This window comes from Lampetra fluviatilis, chromosome 70, assembly GCF_964198595.1.
Source record: "Lampetra fluviatilis chromosome 70, kcLamFluv1.1, whole genome shotgun sequence".
Classification (NCBI taxonomy): domain Eukaryota; kingdom Metazoa; phylum Chordata; class Hyperoartia; order Petromyzontiformes; family Petromyzontidae; genus Lampetra; species Lampetra fluviatilis.
The window spans coordinates 3,507,642-3,523,192 of NC_136344.1; the positions used below are offsets into that span (position 1 = coordinate 3,507,642).

Genomic DNA, 15,551 nt, shown 5'->3' on the forward strand with positions numbered 1-15,551 from the left:
CACTGCCCATAGACTCAACACTACACCATAGACTCGACACTGCACCATAGACTCAACACTCACCCAGCCTGTCACCCACTCACTAACGTGTCAACTCACCTATCCACACACTCAACCACCTGCTCATTCACCCACTTACCCACCAAATCAGCCACCCACTCACTCAACCGCCCCTTCAGTCGACCACGTATTCACTTACTCACTCCCCCACTCATTCGCTCGCACACTGACCCACTCACTCACTCCCTCACTCACCCCCACCCCCAGGATGGAGAGCGGACAGAGGGAGTGTGAGGAAGATGTGTAAGGTGGGCAGTGCAGGGTAGGGCAAGTGAGCGAGTGGGTGAGCGAGCGAGTGAGCGAGTGAGTGAGCGAGTGAGCGAGCGAGTGAGCGAGTGAACGAGTGAGTGAGCGAGTGAGCGAGTGAGTGAGTGAGCGAGTGAGCGAGTGAGTGAGCGAGTGAGCGAGTGAGCGATGCTAGTGAGCGAGTGAGTGTGTGAGTGAGCGAGTGAGTGAGCGAGTGAACGAGTGAGTGAGCGAGTGAGCGAGTGAGTGAGTGAGCGAGTGAGCGAGTGAGTGAGCGAGTGAGCTAGTGAGTGAGCGAGTGAGTGACTGAGCGAGTAGGTGACAGTGAGCGAGTGAGTGACAGTGAATGAGCGAGTGACAGTGAGCGAGTGAGTGAATGAGTGATTGACAGTGAGTGAGCGTGTGAGTGGGTGAGTGTGTGTGAGTGAGCGAGTGAGTGTGTGAGTGAGTGAATGACAGTGAGTGAGAGTGTGTGAGTGAGTGAGTGAGCGTGTGAGTGATTGACAGTGAGTGAGCGTGTGAGTGATTGAGTGAGTGGTGAGTGAGTGTGTGAGTGTGTGAGTGATTGACAGTGAGTGAGTGAGTGAGCGTGTGAGTGATTGACAGTGATTGACACTGAGTGAGTGTGTGAGTGAGTGACAGTGAGTGACAGTGAGTGAGCGTGTGAGTGATTGACAGTGATTGACACTGAGTGAGTGAGTGTGTGAGTGAGTGACAGTGATTGACACTGAGTGAGCGTGTGAGTGTGTGTGAGTGAGTGAGTGTGTGAGTGAGTGAGTGAGTGTATGAGTGAGTGTGTGTGTGAATGTGTGAGTGAGTGAGTCAGCGTGACAGTGATTGACACTGAGTGAGCGTGTGAGTGAGTGACAGTGAGTGACACTGAGTGAGTGTGTGAGTGAGTGACAGTGAGTGACAGTGAGTGATTGACAGTGATTGACACTGAGTGAGTGAGTGTGTGAGTGAGTGACAGTGATTGACAGTGAGTGAGTGTGTGAGTGAGTGAGTGAATGTGTGAGTGATTGACAGTGAGTGAATGTGTGTGTGTGAGTGAGTGAGTGAGTGTGTGAGTGAGTGAGTGTGTGAGTGAGTGTGTGTGTGAGTGTGTGAGTGTGTGAGTGAGTGACAGTGAGTGACAGTGAGTGAGCGTGTGAGTGTGTGAGTGAGTGACAGTGATTGATTGACAGTGATTGACACCGAGTGAGTGACAGTGAGTGAGCGTGTGAGTGATTGACAGTGAGTGACAGTGAGTGACAGTGATTGACACTGAGTGTGTGAGTGTGTGAGTGTGTGAGTGTGTGAGTGAGTGAGTGTGTGAGTGAGTGAGTGTGTGAGTGTGAGTGACACTGAGTGAGTGATTGACAGTGATTGACACTGAGTGAGTGAGTGTGTGAGTGAGTGACAGTGAGTGACTCTGAGTGAGTGACAGTGATTGACACTGAGTGAGTGTGTGAGTGTGTGAGTGAGTGACAGTGATTGACAGTGATTGACACTGAGTGAGTGACAGTGATTGACACTGAGTGATTGACAGTGAGTGACACTGAGTGAGTGTGTGAGTGATTGACAGTGATTGACACCGAGTGAGTGACAGTGATTGACACTGAGCGAGTGAGCGATCTCGCGTTCTTATCCACGCCAGCACAGCCGTCCCTACCCGAGGCACACCGCTGCTGCTACTGCTGCTCCCCCCCTGCTGCTGCTGCTGCTGCGAGTGCTTAGGGGACGACTTCTTCTGGTAGCCGCCGTCCTGCTGCTGCTGCTGCTGCGTCGCCGCGGCCAGCGCCAGGTCGCGGTGGTCCGCCTGCAGGTGCACCTCCAGCTCCTCCAGCGTCTCGAACTTGACCCCGCACAGGAGGCAGCGCGGCTTCAGCGCCGGCGAGCCGGAGCCGCCGGCGCTGTCCGGCAAGCCGCCCGGCTCGTCGGGCGATCCTCCTCCGCCGCCTGGCGACTCTCCCCGGCCGCCCCCGCCGGTGCCGGCGCCGCCGCCGCCGGCTTTGCTGAGCACGCAGCCGGCGCACAGCGCGTAGGGCAGCCCGCCGATGTCGAGGCGCACCAGCTCCTGGCGCGAGCGGAACTCCTTGAGGCAGGAGGCGCACTTGTGGTGCCGCTGCTGCTGCTGCTGCTGCTGCTGCTGGGACGACGCGGACGAGGAGGAGGGCGACGCCAGCGAGCAGCCGCGGGCGCCGCCTCCGCCGAGCGCCAGCGGCGGCAGCAGCAGCAGCATCGCGCCGTTGCCGCCGTTGCCACCGCCGCCGTTGCTGCCGACGCCGTCCAGCCCCGGTGAGCCGCCGCCGCCACCGCCGGCGCCGTCATCGTCCTGGACGGAGGATGAAACCCCGGCGGTGCCGGCTGCCCCCGTCGCCCCGGACGACGACGAGGAGCCGGAGGCCTTCTGCATGTGGAAGGTGCCGTGGATCTTGAGCTCGAGCGTGGACGTCACCGTCTGCATGCAGACGACGCAGCGGAAGCCGGTGAGCGAGTTGCGCAGGTCCGGGTGGAGCTGGCAGTGCTCCAGGAAGTCGTCCTCGCTGTGCAGGGGCAGCCGGCAGACGCGGCAGCTGCCCGTCGCCAGGCTCCGGCTGTGGGTCACCTTGTGCTCGGTGAGCGTGAGCAGCGATGGGAAGCGCTCGCCGCAGATGGGGCACATGTAGTGCTTGGCGGGGCCGCCCCGGTGGGTCTGGGCGTGCTCGCGGAGACCCCCCTCGGAGAAGAAGGTGCGGGCGCAGACGCCGCACTTGTGACTGCCCTTCATGAGCAGCAGGTCCTGGGCCTTGGCGCCGGCGGCCGCGTCGCCCGGCTGGATGTTGTGGTCCCGCCGCCGGTGGTTGGCGAGCAGCGACTCCATGGTGTAGGCGGCGCCGCAGATGTCGCACGCGTACATCGGCTCCGAGCCGTCCACGCCGCTCACGACGCCCCCGGTGGCGCCGTCTTCCTCCGACGCCGACGCCGGCGCCGTCCCGGCTGCCGATGGCGCCGACGCCGACGCCGCCGGAGCCGACGAGGCGCCGGCCGAACCGCCGCCGCCGCCGTTCCCGTCGTGGCTGTTCGTCATGTCCTGCCCGCCGCCGCTGAGAATTCTGGGTAGCTCCGATGACGACGCCGCCGCCGCCGAATCTTCTTGCTTGGCCGTGTGCAGCTGCTGCTGGTGATGATGGTGCTGCTGGTGCTGCTGGTGCTGCTGCTGGTGGTGGTGAGCGGCGCCGGCGGACGACGACGCCGACGACGACGCCGGACCGTTAGACGGGCTCTGCTGCTGCTGCTGCCCGCCGCCGCCGCCGCCACCGTCGGTCGCCTCGAACACGCAGTGCCTCTCCCGCAGGTGCCGCTCCAGCGCGGCCGCCCCCTGGAAGGCCTGCCCGCAGAAGCGACAGCCGTGGCGGCGGCCGTGCGTGGTCACGTGGCACTGCAGCTCCACCTCGGTGGCGAAGGCCTCGCCGCAGAAGATGCACTTGTGCGGCCTGCCCGGCTGGCCCAGGTGGCTCTGCTGGACGTGCGCCCGCAGCTCGGCCTCGCGCCTGAAGTCCCAGCCGCACGCCGTGCAGCGCAGCACCTTGCGCTCCTCGCCGTGCCTCACCGCCATGTGGATCTGCAGCGACACGCGCGACTCGAACGCCTCCCGGCAGAGGGCGCAGCGGTAGAAGACGGCCGTGTGCGCGTCCAACAGGTGGCGCTGCAGCTCGTCCACGCAGGGAAAGCGGCGGTCGCAGCTCTCGCACGCGAACTGCGCCGCCACGGCCGCGAAGTGGGTGGCCACGTGGCGCAGGAGCGAGTCGCGCGTCGCGAACTCCTCGCGGCACTGCGGGCAGCTTTGCTTGCGCAGCAGCAGCGCGTCCAGGTGGTGCGCCCGCTGGTGCGCCTGGAACTGCTCCGCCGTGGGCAGGCGGAGGTCGCACTGGCCGCACGGGAACTCGTCCGAGGAGGCGGCGGCGGTGGTGCCGGCGCCGGTGGTGCCGGTGCCGGTCTGCGATCGGCGCAAGCGTTTGGGCGACGGGAGCTCCGATTCCACGGACATGGGGCTCAGGTCCCGGCTGCTCTTGCGGCCATTGTTGTTGTTGTTGTTGTGACTCCCGGAGGAGCTGCCGTTGTTGTTGTTGTTGTTGCCGGAGCCGAGCGAGTTGTGCGAGTGCGCCAGCGGGATGTTCTTGTGGTTCTCCTTGATGTGCTTGGTGAGCTTGAGGAGGCTGCTGAAGATGGGCGAGTTGGTGCAGTAGGGGCACGAGTAGACCTCCACGATCGGCTCCGGCTGCTGTTGCGGCTGCGCCGACGACGCCGCCGTCGCCGCGCGCGGCGAGTCAAAGCCACCGCCGCCGCCACCGCCGGCACCACCGGCTTCCACCAGCACGCAGTGGGTCTGCCGCATGTGCTCCTTGAGCGAACCCTCCGTGAGGAATCCCATCATGCATTGCGGGCAGAAGAAGGCGTTGCTGTCCTTGGAGGTGCCTCCTCCTCCGCTGCCGGTGCCGCCGCCGATACCGACGACGCCGGTGCCGCTGATGCCGCCGATGCCGCCGCCGGCGTAGCAGTGCACCAGGCGGATGTGCTCCTGCAGCGAGTTGATGTCGGGGAACGTGTCCGGGCAGTAGTTGCAGTGGTAGCTCAGGTGTAGGCCGTGACCCAGCGGTCCTCCGTCCATCTGCTGCTGCTGCTGCTGGTGACCTCCGCCTCCGGCACCGGCTCCGGCTCCGGCCGCGGCCGCGGCGGCGGCGGCGACGGCGAGCCGGTGCCGCTCGTCGTGCGACTGGCGCACGTGCTCCGACAGGTTGTAGAGCGAGGGGAAGCCGTCCAGGCAGTACTGGCAGGTGTGCACCTGCTGGGGCTTGTCCGCGTGGATGGTGCGGAGGTGGATCTCCAGCACGGCCAGGCTGCTGAACTCGTGCTTGGGGCAGTAGGGGCAGCTGAAGGACACCTTGACGGCTCGCGACGGCGCCAGCAGCCGCCGGCCGCCGCCGCCGCCGAAGGAGAAGAGCTTCTTGCCGCCCAGGAGCTTGTGCGGCGGAGGCTGCTGCTGCTGGTGCTGCTGGTGCTGCTGCTGGTGGTGCTGCTGCTGAGAGAGCGGCGCCAGCGACGACGAATCGGGGGTCGAGGCGCGGTCGGCCGCCGAGCCGTTCGAGTCGGGCGTGGTGCTGGCGAAGGACGCCGCACGCGCCGCCCGCGCCGTCTGTGCCGCCGCCGCCGCCGGCGAAGGCGCCGGCAGCAGCAGCAGCCCGGGGCTGTCGCCGCGGCTACAGGCCGAGTCGGCGCGCTGGTGGCTCTCCAGGTGGTTGTAGAGCTCCTCCACGCCCACGAAAGTCTCCGGGCACACGGGGCAACGGCCCGGACGCTCCCCTCCGTGGCTCGCCTCCAAGTGGCGCATGAGCGCCAGCTCCTCGCAGAACGGCTGCGAGCAGTGCACGCACTGCAGCTGCAGCAGCTGCTGCTCCTGCTGCTGCTGCTGCTCCTGCTGCTGAAGGCGGCGTTGCCGGTGGCGCCGCCGGTGGCGTTCGTCGGGAGGGGAGGCGGACGAGGCGGAGGGGCAACGGTCGCCGTGCGCCGTCGCCACGTGCGCCAGCAGCTCGGCCTCCAGCATGAAGGCCTCGTCGCAGAGTTCGCAGGCGCGAGACTCGCACGCCCCACCGCCCCCCTCGCCACCATCGCCCCCCTCCCCCTCCTCCTCTTCCTCCTCCTCGTCGCCACCGGCGCTGGTGGTACCAGCGGATTCCTGCTTGCGCTCAGAAGCGCCGGACCTCCTGCCGCCCCCCGGCCGAACGGACGCGGCCGACGATGATGACGAGGAGGAGGAGGAGGCTGGTCCCGCGGCACCGGCAGCGGCGGCGGTGGAGGAGGCCCCACCGGAGCCTGATGCCGTAGCCGTAGCCGCCGGCGCCGCCGGAGGGCTGCCGGGAGACGAGCAGAGCGGGCCGGAGGAGGAGGCGCCGTCAGGCTTGCCGGAGACCGTCTTGTCGTGCACCTGGGGAACAACAAGACGGGCGTTCGCTCGCCCCATCGCCGACTCGCTCGCTCGCTCGCCCCACTCGCCCCCCTCGTTCCCTCGCCCCCTCGCCCGCCCGCCAGCCCACCCACTTGCCCGCTCACTCGCCAGCTCACCCGCCCGACCGCTCGCCCACTTGATAACTCACTCGCTCGCTCACTCACCAACTCGCTTGGTCACTCACTCATCGACTCGCTCGCTCGCCCACTTGATAACTCACTCGCTCGCTCGCTCGCCCACCAACTCGCTTGGTCACTCACTCATCGACTCGCTCGCTCGCCCACTTGATAACTCACTCGCTCGCTCGCTCGCTCGCTCACTCACCAACTCGCTTGGTCACTCACTCATCGGCTCGCTCACTCGCCCACTTGAAAACTCACTTGCTCGCTCGCTCACCAACTCGCTTGGTCACTCACTCATCGACTCGCTCGCTCGCTCACTTGATAACTCACTCGCTCGCTCACCAACTCGCTTGGTCACTCACTCATCGACTCGCTCGCTCGCCCACTTGATAACTCACTCGCTCGCTCGCTCGCTCACCAACTCGCTTGGTCACTCACTCATCGACTCGCTCGCTCGCCCACTTGATAACTCACTCGCTCGCTCGCTCGCCCACCAACTCGCTTGGTCACTCACTCATCGACTCGCTCGCTCGCCCACTTGATAACTCACTCGCTCGCTCGCTCGCTCGCTCACTCACCAACTCGCTTGGTCACTCACTCATCGGCTCGCTCACTCGCCCACTTGAAAACTCACTTGCTCGCTCGCTCACCAACTCGCTTGGTCACTCACTCATCGACTCGCTCGCTCGCTCACTTGATAACTCACTCGCTCGCTCACCAACTCGCTTGGTCACTCACTCATCGACTCGCTCGCTCGCCCACTTGATAACTCACTCGCTCGCTCACTCACCAACTCGCTTGGTCACTCACTCATCGACTCGCTCGCTCGCCCACTTGATAACTCACTCGCTCGTTCACTCACCAACTCGCTTGGTCACTCACTCATCGACTCGCTCGCTCGCCCACTTGATAACTCACTCGCTCGCTCGCTCACCAACTCGCTTGGTCACTCACTCATCGACTCGCTCGCTCACTTGATAACTCACTCGCTCGCTCGCTCACCAACTCGCTTGGTCACTCACTCATCGGCTCGCTCGCTCGCCCACTTGATAACTCACTCGCTCGCTCGCTCGCCCCCCCCCCACCCCCCCCCCAACCCACCTGCATGTGCCCGTGCAGCGAGCTGGCGCTGGAGAAGCCCCGCTTGCACACGCCGCAGCGGTGAGGCTTCGCGGCGGCGGCGCTGTGCGTCTTCACGTGGATCTTGAGGTGGTCGGAGCGCGAGAACGCGGCCTCGCACTCGGGGCAGTGGTAGCGGCGGTCGCCCGTGTGCAGCTTCGTGTGCCGGTCGCGGCTGCGCTTGTGCTTGAACAGGCGGCAGCAGTAGGGGCAGCGGAAGGGAAGTTTGTCCCCGTGGCTCTGCTCGTGACGCTTCAGGTAGCTGAGGCGGCCAAACGACTTGTCGCAAAACTGGCACGGGTAGGGCAGACCGCCGTTGTTGTTGCCGGAGCCGCTAGCGCCGCCGTGGGCTCCTCCCGCGGTACTAGCGGCGTCGCCGCAAGGGGCCGGCAGGTCGCAAGCGTCGGCCGGGTCGGAGGGTGACGCCACGTCCTTGCTGGATGGGGAGGAGCCCACCCAGGAAAGGTGCGGGTCGTCGTCACCATCTGTTGTAGGTGGAGTGGGGGGAGAAGGGGAGGGACTTTGAGTCGTTCACGTTGTTGTGTTCGCGAGGTCGATGAGGACGTACGAGATTGCCGGGTTCATCGAGGACTGGGGGATTGACAATGTCATCCCTCTTTTTAAATCCTTTATATTAAGTTCACTCGCTTGCTTGCTTGCGCGCTTACGACCGTGCAAATCTTTCGGTCGTTTTTTAACCCACTTCCCGTGATCCAATCGAGCTGACATTTTGGCACACAGACTCGTTGTGCGTGACAATTTATTTTGGTGAAATTGTTTTTCAAACATTTTCCACTTTTTAGGAAAAAAAAAATTTCATATTTTATTTAAAATACCAATGTGATAAAAATGAAACTCTTACTCAAGAAAAACATAAATGAATAATATAATAAAACCGATGCCACGCATATAAAGGATTTATAGTGAAAAAAATAGTTTTTACGGGTTAATTTTTTTAAGCTAAGATGTCAGCTAGTAACATCAGCAAAGATGAGCGTTTTGAATTAGCTCAATTTGAAAAAAGAGGGATGACATTGTCATCCTCTCAGCCGACAAAGGCAATGCTACTGTCATCGTGGACAAAACAGAATACAACAGCAAAATTCAAGAACTACTCAACGATGGCAGCTATACAAAAATAACAAGTATAACCCGTAAAAACAAAGTTTTTCACTCTAAATCCTTTATATGCGTGGCGGCTAGAGTCCTCTCGTCCTCTGGCTTGAGATGGCTGCCACCTATGGGTCAGATGATTGCATTGCACCATTAAGCAATTGGTAATTAAATATAATATTTTTGTCCTAAAAAGTGTAAAATTTTAGAAAAAAATGTCCACGAACAGTAATTGTCACGCACAACGAGTCTGTGTGGAAAATGTCAGCTCGATTGGATCACGGGAAGTTGGTTAAAAAACGACCAAAAGATTTGCATGGTCGTAAGCAAGCAAGCGAACTTAATATAAAGGATTTAAAAAGAGACCCCACCAACAGCCTCGTCATTAAAACCAACAAAATCATTTTTGATTCAACCGCATTCATTGATCAAACCAAACAGTTATCGTTGAAACCTTCTGCAGCCAGGCCACCAAGATTATATGGCCTTCCAAAGATACATAAAGAAGATACACCTCTTCGTCCCATTATCTCTACTATCAACTCCCCCACCCACAAACTGCCTCGTTTTTTGTCTCAAATCCTGCGGCCTTTCACTGGAAAAACCACCTCTGCGGTACAAAACTCTACTGACCTGGTATCGACAATCAAGGGGATTGCCCTGTCCCCAGACGACCTGCTTGTCAGTTTTGATGTGGTTTCCTTATTCACCAAAGTTCCTGTACCTGACACCATCGCAATCATTGAAGACTTGGTTCATCAAGGACTGAATACTGGGGTAAACCCCCTGGTGAGACACTGCTTAACCAATACATACTTCACCTGGAATGGAACTTTATACAAACAAACTGAGGGCACCTCAATGGGCTCCCCCCTATCTCCGGTTGTGGCCAACGTCTTCATGGAGAAATTTGAGACTGACGCCATCCAGACTGCCACTCTACGCCCGACCTTATGGAAGAGTTACGTAGATGACACTTTTGTCATCTGGCCACATGGCCGGTCTGCTCTAGACCAATTCCTCGACCACATCAATTCCATACACCCAGCCATCAGATTCACTATGGAAGTCGAAAAAGATGGCAAGCTACCCTTTTTGGATGTCCTAATTAAAAGGAGTTTGTTTGATCTCCACCTGTTCTACAGAGCGAGTGAGTGGAGTTTGTGTGATCTCCCCCTGTTCTACAGAGCGAGTGAGTGGAGTTTGTGTGATCTCCCCCTGTTCTACAGAGTGAGTGGAGTTTGTGTGATCACCCCCTGTTCTATAGAGTGAGTGAGTGGAGTTTGTGTGATCTACCCCTGTTCTACAGAGTGAGTGAGTGGAGTTTGTGTGATCTCCCCCTGTTCTACAGAGTGAATGAGTGGAGTTTGTGTGATCAACCCTTGTTCTAAAGAGTGAGTGAGTGGAGTTTGTGTGATCTCCCCCTGTTCTACAGAGTGAGTGAGTGGAGTTTGTGTGATCTCCCACTGTTCTACAGAGTGAGTGAGTGGAGTTTGTGTGATCTCCCCCTGTTCTACAGAGTGAGTGAGTGGAGTTTGAGTGATCTCCCACTGTTCTACAGAGTGAGTGAGTGGAGTTTGTGTGATCTCCCCCTGTTCTACAGAGTGAGTGAGTGGAGTTTGTGTGATCTCCCCCTGTTATACAGAGTGAGTGTTTGGAGTTTGTGTGATCTCCCCCTGTTCTACAGAGTGAGTGAGTGGAGTTTGTGTGATCTCCCCCTGTTCTACAGAGTGAGTGAGTGGAGTTTGTGTGATCTCCCACTGTTCTACAGAGTGAGTGAGTGGAGTTTGTGTGATCTCCCCCTGTTCTACAGAGTGAGTGAGTGGAGTTTGTGTGATCTCCCCCTGTTCTACAGAGTGAGTGTTTGGAGTTTGTGTGATCTCCCCCTGTTCTACAGAGTGAGTGAGTGGAGTTTGTGTGATCTCCCCCTGTTCTACAGAGTGAGTGAGTGGAGTTTGTGTGATCTTCCCCTGTTCTACAGAGTGAGTGAGTGGAGTTTGTGTGATCTCCCCCTGTTCTACAGAGTGAGTGAGTGGAGTTTGTGTGATCTCCCCCTGTTCTACAGAGTGAGTGAGTGGAGTTTGTGTGATCTACCCCTGTTCTACAGAGTGAGTGAGTGAAGTTTGTGTGATCTCCCCCTGTTCTACAGAGTGAGTGAGTGGAGTGTGTGTGATCTCCCCCTGTTCTACAGAGTGAGTGAGTGGAGTTTGTGTGATCTCCCCCTGTTCTACAGAGTGAGTGAGTGGAGTTTGTGTGATCTCCCCCTGTTCTACAGAGTGAGTGAGTGGAGTTTGTGTGATCTCCCCCTGTTCTACAGAGTGAGTGAGTGGAGTTTGTGTGATCTCCCCCTGTTCTACAGAGTGAGTGAGTGGAGTTTGTGTGATCTCCCCCTGTTCTACAGAGTGAGTGAGTGGAGTTTGTGTGATCTCCCCCTGTTCTACAGAGTGAGTGAGTGGAGTTTGTGTGATCTCCCCTGTTCTACAGAGTGAGTGGAGTTTGTGTGATCTCCCCCTGTTCTACAGAGTGAGTGAGTGGAGTTTGTGTGATCTCCCCCTGTTCTACAGAGTGGAGTTTGTGTGATCGACCCCTGTTCTACAGAGTGAGTGAGTGGAGTTTGTGTGATCTCCCCCTGTTCTACAGAGTGGAGTTTGTGTGATCGACCCCTGTTCTACAGAGTGAGTGAGTGGAGTTTGTGTGATCTCCCCCTGTTCTACAGAGAGAGTGAGTGGAGTTTGTGTGATCTCCCCCTGTTCTACAGAGAGAGTGAGTGGAGTTTGTGTGATCTCCCCCTGTTCTACAGAGAGAGTGAGTGGAGTTTGTGTGATCTCTTCCCATGTCCTGCACAGCAACCACGATAGTTTGCATGAGCTCGTCCAGGAGCAGAAACCATCATCGTCACGCCCACTCCGCTCATCCGCGCGGCGCTTTCAGACGCACTTCTGTGGCCGTCTGGAACGCTCTTCCCCTCCTCCCGAGGTTAGGAAGCTACTGGGAGCTTATGATGCACTTTTACAGTCATCATCATCATCATCAGCGAGATTGACAAACTCAGTTCTTGAGAACCGCTTGATGTTGTGTGTTCAGTTTGTTGTCCTTCCATCACACCTCCGACTAGCTACGTACGGTGCGAAAGAAGTTCAATGTACGTACATAGACTCACACAGAAACCCATAGAATGACACAGAGACCCATAGACTCACACTAGGACCCATAGACTCACATGCAGACCCATAGACTCAGGCACACACCCATAGACTCACACACACACCCATAGACTCACACAGAGACCCATCGACTCACACAGAGACCCATAGACTCACACACACACCCATAGACTCACACACACTCCCATAGACTAACACACACACCCATAGACTCACACAAAGACCCATAGACTCACACACACACCCATAGACTCACACAAAGACCCATAGACTCACACACACACCCATAGACTAACACACACCCATAAACTCACACACACACACAGCCACATACACACAGCCACACACAGCCACACACACAGGCACACACAGGCACACACAGGCACACACACACAGCCACACACACACAGCCACACACACAGCCACACACAGGCACACACACACAGCCACACACACAGCCACACACACAGCCACACACACACAGCCACACACACACAGCCACACACACACAGCCACACACACACAGCCACACACAGCCACACACAGCCACACACAGCCACACACACAGGCACACACAGGCACACACAGGCACACACACACAGCCACACACACACAGCCACACACACAGCCACACACAGGCACACACACAGCCACACACACACAGCCACACACACACAGCCACACACACACAGCCACACACAGGCACACACACAGCCACACACACACAGCCACACACACACAGCCACACACACACAGCCACACACACACAGCCACACACACAGCCACACACACAGCCACACACAGGCACACACAGGCACACACACACAGCCATCGCAACCACACATACAGCCACACACACAGCCACACACACACAGCCACACACACACAGCCACACACACACAGCCACACACACACAGCCACACACACAGCCACACACACAGCCACACACAGGCACACACAGGCACACACAGGCACACACACACAGCCACACACACACAGCCACACACAGGCACACACACAGCCACACACACACACAGGCACACACACACAGCCACACACACACAGCCACACACACAGCCACACACAGGCACACACACAGCCACACACACACAGCCACACACAGGCACACACACACACACAGCCACACACACACAGCCACACACAGGCACACACACACAGGCACACACACACACAGCCACACACACACAGCCACACACACACAGGCACACACACACAGGCACACACACAGCCACACACAGGCACACACACACAGCCACACACAGGCACACACAGGCACACACACACAGCCACACACACAGCCACACACACACAGGCACACACAGGCACACACACACAGGCACACACACACACAGGCACACACACACACAGGCACACACACACAGGCACACACACAGGCACACACACACAGCCACACACACACACAGCCACACACACACACACAGCCACACACACACAGGCACACACACACACACAGCCACACACACACACACAGCCACACACACACACAGGCACACACACACAGACACACACACACAGACACACACACAGACACACACACAGGCACACACACACAGACACACACACACAGACACACACACACACAGCCACACACACACACACACAGGCACACACACAGGCACACACACACACACAGGCACACACACACAGCCACACACACACACACAGCCACACACACACACACAGGCACACACACACAGGCACACACACACACACACACAGCCACACACACACACACACAGGCACACACACACACAGGCACACACACACACAGGCACACACACACAGCCACACACACACACACAGGCACACACACAGGCACACACACACACAGGCACACACACACAACCACACACACACAGCCACACACACACACAGCCACACACACACACAGCCACACACACACAGGCACACACACACACAGCCACACACACACACAGCCACACACACACACAGCCACACACACACAGGCACACACACACAGGCACACACACACACACAGCCACACACACACACACACAGGCACACACACACACAGCCACACACACACACAGCCACACACACACACACACAGGCACACACACACACACAGCCACACACACACACACACAGGCACACACACACACAGCCACACACACACACAGCCACACACACACACACACAGGCACACACACACACAGGCACACACACACACACAGGCACACACACACACAGCCACACACACACACACAGGCACACACACACACAGGCACACACACACACACAGCCACACACACACACACACAGGCACACACACACACAGCCACACACACACACACAGGCACACACACACACACACAGCCACACACACAGGCACACACACACACAGGCACACACACACACAGGCACACACACACAGCCACACACACAGGCACACACACACAGCCACACACACACACAGGCACACACACACACACAGGCACACACACACAGACACACACACACACAGCCACACACACACAGCCACACACACACACAGCCACACACACACACAGCCACACACACACACAGGCACACACACACACAGGCACACACACACACAGGCACACACACACAGCCACACACACACACACAGGCACACACACACACACACGCCACACACACACACACAGGCACACACACACACAGGCACACACACAACACACAGGCACACACACACAGCCACACACACACACACAGGCACACACACACACACAGGCACACACACACAGACACACACACACACAGCCACACACACACAGCCACACACACACACAGCCACACACACACAAAGCCACACACACACACACAGGCACACACACACACACAGGCACACACACACACACAGGCACACACACACAGCCACACACACACACACAGGCACACACACACACACACAGCCACACACACACACACAGGCACACACACACACACAGGCACACACACACACAGGCACACACACACAGCCACACACACACACAGGCACACACACACACACAGGCACACACACACAGACACACACACACACAGCCACACACACACAGCCACACACACATACAGCCACACACACACACAGCCACACACACACACACAGGCACACACACACACACAGGCACACACACACACACAGGCACACACACACAGCCACACACACACACACAGGCACACACACACACACAGCCACACACACACACAGGCACACACACACACAGCCACACACACACAGCCACACACACACACAGCCACACACACACACAGCCACACACACACACACAGGCACACACACACACACAGGCACACACACACACACAGGCACACACACACAGCCACACACACACACACAGGCACACACACACACACACAGCCACACACACACAGGCACACACACACACAGCCACACACACACAGCCACACACACACACAGCCACACACACACACAGCCACACACACACACACAGGCACACACACACACACAGGCACACACACACACAGCCACACACACACACAGCCACACACACACACACAGGCACACACACACACACAGGCACACAACACACACAGGCACACACACACAGCCACACACACACACACAGGCACACACACACACAGCACACACACACACACAGGCACACACACACACAGGCACACACACACACAGGCACACACACACAGCCACACACACACACACAGGCACACACACACACA

The 15,551-nt window shown here is 58.1% G+C and overlaps 1 protein-coding gene across 1 annotated transcript in view; it reads right to left on the reverse strand.

Moving 5' to 3' along the window:
• ZNF423 (zinc finger protein 423) overlaps positions 1 to 15,551 on the reverse strand; it is a 182,336-nt gene that overhangs the window by 122,844 nt on the left and 43,941 nt on the right. Inside the window, exons 2-3 of the mRNA XM_078883317.1 lie at positions 7,495 to 7,997; positions 1,958 to 6,250 (exon numbers count right to left, since the gene is read on the reverse strand). Of these exons, the coding sequence (XP_078739443.1) occupies positions 1,958 to 6,250; positions 7,495 to 7,997 (4,796 nt within the window). The remainder of the gene's footprint in view (positions 1 to 1,957; positions 6,251 to 7,494; positions 7,998 to 15,551) is intronic.